At 37.2% G+C, this 8,834-nt stretch overlaps 1 protein-coding gene across 1 annotated transcript in view; it reads right to left on the reverse strand.

Annotated features, from left to right (window-relative positions):
- LOC127938493 (calcipressin-2) overlaps positions 1–6,936 on the reverse strand; it is a 66,975-nt gene extending 60,039 nt beyond the window's left edge. The window contains exons 1-2 of the mRNA XM_052535143.1: positions 6,773–6,936; positions 2,508–2,725 (exon numbers count right to left, since the gene is read on the reverse strand). Of these exons, the coding sequence (XP_052391103.1) occupies positions 2,508–2,723 (216 nt within the window). The 5' untranslated portion in view covers positions 2,724–2,725; positions 6,773–6,936. The remainder of the gene's footprint in view (positions 1–2,507; positions 2,726–6,772) is intronic.
- Between the last annotated feature and the right edge of the window lie 1,898 nt (positions 6,937–8,834).

The raw sequence follows: 8,834 nt of genomic DNA on the forward strand, positions 1-8,834 counted from the left end.
ATATTATCAATCATGTGTCTGTGTGTCAATGCTGAACTGAAGCTATGGGAATAAATATAGTATTTCAGGGGTTTCATCTGCATTTTGTCAATATGTTCCCATACCACAAATATGCTTTCACATGAAGGATGTGAAAGATACTCCCTTGCCTCTAGGTGTAAAGTCAATCTTTAGACTGTTTGCAAATGAGGGGAAAGCAATGTCGATGAGAGCCCACAAGCTGAATTTCACACCTGAAGTGGCCTACATGGATAACTGGGTTGGAGAGGCCTAATTCACAATCATGTAATGGAGGTCTAGGGATCCGCTTTTCCATTACAGCATTCCAGCATAACATCCAATCAAACTGCTTTTGTTCCTATGTATTCATGATGTATTTACTGTGCTAAAAATCATTTCAAACTCACTTAAGTGGAAAATTATTGTTTCTTTAAATGTTCTTCTCATTGTTAAACTTTAACTGTGAATTTATAAGCTGTAGCAGAAATGAGTCAAATCAGACAAATCAAAGAGTCTATCAGAGCTGTGTGCATTGAAACATGAGCTGAATTCCTCAAGGAAGTCATAAATCAGTTCTAGTGCCACAGGAACCAAGCAAGATAACCAACCAACCAACTTGTTCACACAACAGCTTTCAACATTAACACCAATAGAACAATTATTGACAATTTTAATTCGAAGAAGAGATTGTCAAATTTATTGTTCGTGATTGGAATGCAACGCTGGACATCACATGTAAACCCAGGAGATCAAGTTAAATACTTGCATTGACTTCCCCCCCCAGCCAGTGAAACCAGACTGAAATTCCTAAGGGGGAAGGGCTTTAAACCTTTGTCTTCACAGAAAAGTCCTTTGCCAGAGAATGGCAAAGAAACCCTTTTTATACATTATATATGGACCAGAATGAACTCAAAAAAGACTTATGAATGAATCATTCCATTGCTTAACTCCATATTCATTTACGTGTAACCCACACATTTGACTATCATGTATAATCACTTATTGTGTATGTCTTTTGATAACTATAGGATACCTAGTCATGTCTAGTATTCAAATAATCGCATTTTCTTGCTTGATATTGTCCTGACAATCATTTATTTGTAAAATATATCATAATCATGTTATAGGAATCATGTCCAAAATTAGACCCTGTGAGGCAAGAACCACATGCTTGGTAAGATAAACAAATGATTTATGATACCCACCCAAAGAACATATCTGATTGGTCAAGGCAACATTTGAGGGGTGGCCAACAAGGAAGTTTTAAATACTTTGGACCCCATGAAATTTTGCTTTTAGTCATGACTTGCTTTTAGTCATGCCTTGCTTTTAGTCTGCTTTTTGTTCTAGTCTAGCTGCTGCTATTAGCCATGTCGGCTTTTAGTCTGCTTTTAGTTCCAGCCTTGCTCGGGCTATCAGTCATGCCTGCTCTTAGCTTGTAGCTTTGCTACCTAGCTTTAGCTTGTAGCATCTAGCCATGTGGTTAGTCATCATGGTTCTTCGAGCGCGGTTCCAGCGTGCCTGCCTGCTGCTACTTATGCCACAATGAGAAGGAACACAACCTAGTCTCGTCAAACTTTATTTCTTTTCTTTTCCGTTTGAGAGTTTCGTGTTCTGAGTTAAGTTTTGTAACGTCCATTCAACTTCAACCAGCGAACACGACTCCGCACTTTCAGCCAACGCTCAACAACCACGGGCTTCCCAAGACGTCACTTCACTACTGAACTTCCAGCCAATCAGCGACACCGGGATACCCCTTTCAACTGGAGTCCCTTTCACAGCAAACGAAGGCAACGTATTCCCAGATATTTGTTGTGCTGGTGTATCTAATATAATTTTAACCCCATTGAGGAACTCAATGCGAGCGCTAATTACGTGATTGATGGTTGTTCATGTTTATGCAATTTAACGTATTGCTGTTAACTTGGGATTCCATATTTCCATTCTCTTAAACTCATCTTTCCCTAACTTTCGACCTTCCTGCAACTTGTGTGAATGTGTGTGTGCGTGCGTTTATGTGTTAGATTAGTTTATATGTCTTAGATTTATCTAATAAAGCCTTATTCATATTGAAAAGAGAAGTATCTTGTGTTTTGTGCTTACAAGTTAATGTCTTAAGCTGCCGATCTTGTTACTGTGCTAATAGTGTTTTCACTATAGTTTGGATATTAGTATCCAGCGCAGATTTGATGTTAAACGGCTCGTTCACTGAACCACAGGCGCGTCTCCGTGAACAGCCATGAAACAGTGATTCTGTTCAAATTCCCCTTAAAATCTTAAATGATTCCCTTTGAGCTAAATTGACCTGTTTCCCTTACAAAGCTGAATACTAGAAGAAAGAGTGGTTGAAATTTTTTTATCATCCTGTTTGGAAACAATCATAATTTTGCGATTTCATTTGGTGCCACTAGTGGCACTGAACTGCCAACACACTTTTTTAAAAAGTGACTTGCAAATTAAGTGCTGGTGAGATGGAACAAAATGGGAGTAATTTCATTTAACCTTACCTTGCCCTCATGGTCTTCAAATACTGACTGGTCCACGTTGCAGGCAAAGAGGGACATGGGGAGATCATTGAAGTCGGTGATTTGTTGGAAACTGTCTCCCAGTGAGGACTCTCCCATGGTGGACTGGAGGACTACCAGTTCTTCCCCTCCTAGGAGGTAAACCCGCTGGAGGAATGGAGCGCTTCTCATGTTGGCAAATAAATGCTCTCCCTTCATGGCTGTAAATGGTACACAACAACAAAATTGGAAATATTTTTCTAATATCAGCAAATGCTTCCATGATACATTGTACACTTTTGCAGTTCACAATCATAATTGTTTGTGAAGCTCCAAATATGCCAAAGAAAAAAAAAGCTATGTTAAGTATCAAAAAAGTTTTTCTATACGCTTTTGTGCACTATATTTTAAATTTTATGAAGCCACAAGACATCTTCAGACTACAGTATACTGTAAGCCATTATTAACTTATAATCAAACAAACATCATGGTGAAAAATGGCTAGATATTCATTTTTGGGTGAAACATTCCTTTAACAGCATTTAACTGAATTTTTCACCCAAAATTTTTAATTCTGTCATTATTTACTCACCCTCATGTCGTTCCAAACCCATATTACTTTTGTTAATCGTTTAAACACAAATGAAGGTATTTTAAAGGGTGGGTGAAATGCTATTTCATGCATACTGAGTTTTTTACACTGTTAAAGAGTTGGATTCCCATGCTAAACATGGACAAAGTTTCAAAAATTAAGTTGTACATTTGAAGGAGTATTTCTGTTCCAAAAATACTCATTCCGGTTTGTCACAAGTTTCGGAAAGTTATTTTCGAGTATGGCTCTGTGTGACGTTAGATGGAGCGGAATTTCCTTATATGGGTCCTAAGGGCATTTCTTCCGGAAGAGCGTGCGCTCCTGTAGAGCAGAGCACAGACATTCACTGATCAGAGCGAGAGCGTCGCGAAATGTCACAAAAGAAGTGTATTTTTGGTTGCCAGGGCAAGACAACCCTGCACAGATTACCAAAAAAAAAAAACAGCATTAAGGGACCAGTGGATGGAGTTTATTTTTGCAGAGCATCAACGGAGTTGTGCAAGTGTTTGTGTTTGTTCCCTGCATTTCGAAGATGCTTTGAGGGTATCGTTTATTTCTTAAGGATGATGCAATCCCAACGAAAAAGGGTCACGATCGTGTGTTGGAACCGCAGGCGGTGAGTAAAACTGCTTCAAATATCTCTGCCTCCTTGTTAGTGCGTCCCCTCCCATGCCGGAGACCCGGGTTTGAGCCCTGCACGGAGCAAGTTGTTGCTGCTGCTGCTCTCGTTCAGTTTCAGCCTCGGGATCTGATTCTGGATCATAAATATACGCTGAATCTGACTATAAGCCATGGTTTGTTTTGGATGTTTTTTTCCTCACGGTAATGTCACAGCTTCCAAACACTCTCAACGCAAAAGCCTACTCGCGCTTGTGATTCTTTAGCTCCGCCCACACGTCACGCCTCCAGCCGGTCGTGTTTTTCCGGGAAAAATCGGTACAGACTATCTTTCTCTTATGAATATAATAAAACTAAAGACTTTTTGGAGTTATGAAGGATGCAGTACTACTCTATAGGTACTCAAGATTAACAGGATATTGAGTGAAAACGAGCATTTCTCCCCCCCCTTTAATGAAACCTAAGAGGTTTCTGTTGCCCCACTGAATATCCAAGTAAGCAAAACTTCAAGATTCAAAAAACCCATAAAGACATCATAAAACAAATCCATATGAACAAAATACTTTAGTTAAAGTCTAGTGAAGAGATACATTTGCTTTATATGATGAATAGATTTATTTTTATTTTTTATTTCTTTGGCATGGGAAACAGGAACATAGGAAATGATTCTAATTCACTAAAAGAATAATGAATATGATTCACCTCTTTGTAGTTATACAAACCAAATGATCAATACAGTACCAATAAACACACACAAATACAGTCAATAGAATATAATAGTATACATGTATAATCTAGTACATGTGTTTTTGTACAGTATGTATATATATATATATATATATATATATATATATATATATATATATATATATATATACATATACATATACATATATATATATATATATATATATATATATATATATATATATATATATAAACACAAGTTGTATCACAAACAAGTCATTTATGACCTTATATGAAAGGTCAGAGCAAGAGCTGTTTAGAGTATGTTTACTATACACCCAGACAAGAAACAGGGCAAAAGCTTGTCCTCAGGACAGGTGAAATAGAACTGGAACAGTTACCTCCCAGAACCCTACCGAGCAGATGTTAACCCCTGGCCCTGGTAACTAATGCTCCACCAAAAGATTAGGTTATGGGCTTAAAGCAGAGCCAGTCTCTTGTCAACCCACACAAACAACAAAGTCAAGTGGGGAACAGCTTGCACCCATTTCCACAGAGCTTTTCCACCTGCCCTTTCTTCCCATGATCCACCCTGACAAGCTTGGTCCACGGGCAAAGCTAGCACTGTCGCCGGTGTCATATGCATTGTTAAATCTCCCTCAGCTATTTTGGGATCAATAGCACATCACCAGCCACACATACACGCTCTTCAACACACACACGCGTGCTCTAACTTTCACTCAAGGCTATAGATAGAGGCTGGAGCTGTCTGGTTCATTCTTGCCCTGTGTAAACGTGGCTAAATATAGAATGAGGACTAATGAAATGCAGAGATTGTGAGGCACTTGATTAAAATGAAGACTTCCAGACAGAGACCTATTTCATTTACAATAACACAATGACCCTGTTATGAGATAAGGATGTGCATAAATTATACATGATCATAGACACACTATAAGTGCTCAGCTTTATTTACAGAGATTTACAGTGCCTTTAATTTTGGAAATGGTCTGGGCCAAAAAGCATACTGATTAACTAAAGCTAGAGATGCCTTGTATTCTGTTGATTCTGACTTTACTCTGACCCAAATTATTTTTTGTTTTATATATATTTTGATATGTATTATTAATGTCTTATTAACATATTATTCCTGTCAAATAATATATATTCCCCATCAAATTCTTTTTTATGTTTTTATGGCCTAATTAAAACACATTTGACAAATATTATTTTGGCAGAACTGACATGTTTCCAGAAATATGACTGCTGCTTCCGTATGGGGTCAACCTGAGCCCCAGATAAAATGACATTCTTAAAAAATGCACTAAACAAATATAAACAGACTGCTATAAACTGGCTGCTGGGTGCACAAAATGTTGTTTTATTAAACTTTTATTTTTAACTTTTTATTTTTATTTGAAATGAACATGGGGACTCTGAGACCCGAATAGATCATGAAGGATAAAAAAAACAGTAATTAAATGTATTGCTTTTAAAAAATTTTTACAGTGGAAATGCACTTACAGTTTATATTACAGTCTACATGACCTTATTTGTTATAAGCAAAATATTTTAAATGCCGTTGGGTACAAATGACGGCTATTTAAAGCTAAATTATTCTGCATTACATAATATATATTGCATTTTACTCTTTCAGTGCATAAAGGGCCAAATGAAAAGGTTAAGTGTCAATCACAGTCTACTGCAACCTGTTTGCTGCATCCCCCTTTGAGTCATCACTGGAGGAGCGGTCTCTCTGTCGTCATCACCTGACATTCACTTTCCTTCTCTTTGCTAAAAGGGTTTAAATTCGTAATTTCTCTCAATCTGACTAATATGATAAACCCGTATGGTAAACCTGCCACATCAACCTGTAAGAGCAACTGTCATTACAGCACAATACTGGCAGCGTCTGTCAAGGTCATGGAGTGCACTTCAGAAACTAGGCTACTATTGCAAATTCAACAGCAACATCAATTGACTTGCTTACTCTTTTTAGTCTTGTGCGGATGGTTATTACAACACATCTGTCTACCAATACAGACTTTCCAAGTTCTGAGTCCCCATAAACTCTTCTGTAAAAGTGATTTGTTTAAAAGTGACACGCATACAGGGTCAAAGAACTGCAGAAAATATTAAATACTAATTATGAACTGTATAATGCATACAGGTAGGCTACTATATATAGAATAATGTCTTGTATAGACTATTAAATAATCTCTCTCTCTCTCTCTCTATCTCTGTCACTCTCTCTCGATCTCTCTCTCTCTCTCCTCTTCTATGCGATAATAAAAGCAGCAACACCTGTCAAAGCCTTGCTGTACAGATGCAGGATGATCTAATGGAGAAAGTCGACGTGGTTTTTCTGTACCTGTGCGGGATGTGGCAGTCCGTTGTGCGTATCTTCTGCGCGGTGGCTTTGTCTCCCTCTCTTGCCTTTGTGAATCAAGCACGCATTCCAGCTGCGATTCACTAATCTCCTGACGTTACTGCAGACAGCTTGATTCACCAATGACCGCTTCCCGGCATCCGAAAGATGTTTGCTCAACCCACTAATGACATACAGCGCGCCGAGCGCGGGGGGGATTCAGGGACCAATAGCGTTCTCCTAAAAGCGAATATGCAAATTGGTGAAGTTACGTCAGAGATTTCGCCCGCTGGATGTTGCGGCGCTGTGACACATTCAGCAGGTTGTTTTTAGTAAATGTGGCGCAGGGCAAAGCAGAGATTTCTAGAAATAATGTCTGTCAGACTCGAAGGCACGTGAATATAGTGTGGTGAATTGATGTAATTAAAACATATAAATGCGATTAGACACCTTGGGTGAGATAGTGTTTATGTGTAAATATAAATAGCCTAAAATAAAAGGGGGAAAGGAAACCTATTAAGAGCCTATAATAAAATAAAAAAAAGGAAACCATGATAAAAGAAAGAGTCTAAACTGGTTTGCTGGTCTGCGCTGGTATGAGGCCACCAACATTACATCATTAAGTGTTATTTTTAATTGTAATAACATTTCACAATAATACTGTTGATTAGGACACGAAACCAGCTGCAAACCTTTTATTTTTATTTTTTGCAGAGGCTTCTTTTATATTTTTATTATTATTTAACAGTCAAATCTTTACATAATGTAATTATTAAAATCTATGAAAGCTCAATTATGTGACTAAATGCATATTATGTAGCCTATATTATATTATATTAAAGTCTGGTCAGTTGAACAAGGTGAGTTGACATCATCAGTTAACCCTGTTAACTATAAAGGGTTAAATCGCATGTTATATCATCATACAATTACCCACATTATGTGACAAGGGATGTTTCTGTGTAAAAATATAAAGGGTTCACAATGATCATCTCTAAGATGCAAAAAGTGTGTTGGTTTTTGTGTGTGTGTTAGTATTTGTGTCAATGATAGTAAATGACATATTATAAGAAGAAACAGTAATGTCAGATTAAAGGCACTCGCACTAATGTTTCATTTTGTTACATCACACCACTTTGGAGACTACTATCCATGTTTATCACTGGCCTTCTGCTAAACATCTCTGGAATGTTGTGCTTGAGGAGTCTTTGATTTTGCAAAGTAGGCCATGCTCCTGGATCCAACATCCTAAATGGTCCTGGAAAAACAATCCTATCCAATCAGATTTCAAGGTTAGGCTATGTTTGTTTGACAGGAAGGAATGTCGTTCCATGACCAACAAAAGATGATGACTGCTTAGCAAAATCACAGTCACATGGTTGTTAAGTAAATTGAAATATAAAGAAGGAAACTTCTGCAGCAAAACGTTCTTTATTGAAACACAATTAAACTTGTTATTTATTGAAATACACATTGCAAAGCAGCACAAAGGGTTTACTTCTTCCAAATGTTTACAATACCAGTGATTAATTCAATCAAGGACATACTCATATTGAATTCATGTAAACATTCTATTTGACTTAAAAATTAAAGATGTTTGCATCCAAGCATATAAAATTACTCCATGTAACTTATGTCATGAAATATTATGTAATATTATCCAAAAATGAGTGTACACAGATGCAGTAAAGAACTAACAGGCTACAAGACAGATGTGTTTATAGAAACAATCCTTTTCACCACTGCAGAAAAAGAAGCACAGTGTTTATACACATAATAATGTGTTTACATATTTCTGCTTCACAAAATAGAACCTCCTCTTAGTTATATTGTCTATAAACTTTGTCTTTACTTTGTCCATTTCATGCACAATATGTTTAGCTGTAATATATGACTGCAGTGGTATTAGGCAACACATTTTGTTTATTTCATACATCCTGAAAATGATAAAGTCTCTCAGTCCAGGAAAGGAATTTCCACAACCTCATGCTTTCTGATATCTCTATTATGCCATTAGTTATTCAAGAGGTTGACCCAACAAAACTGTAATATATAGTAAAGCTAA

The sequence above is a fragment of the Carassius gibelio genome, chromosome A20, assembly GCF_023724105.1.
Source record: "Carassius gibelio isolate Cgi1373 ecotype wild population from Czech Republic chromosome A20, carGib1.2-hapl.c, whole genome shotgun sequence".
Lineage (NCBI taxonomy): Eukaryota > Metazoa > Chordata > Actinopteri > Cypriniformes > Cyprinidae > Carassius > Carassius gibelio.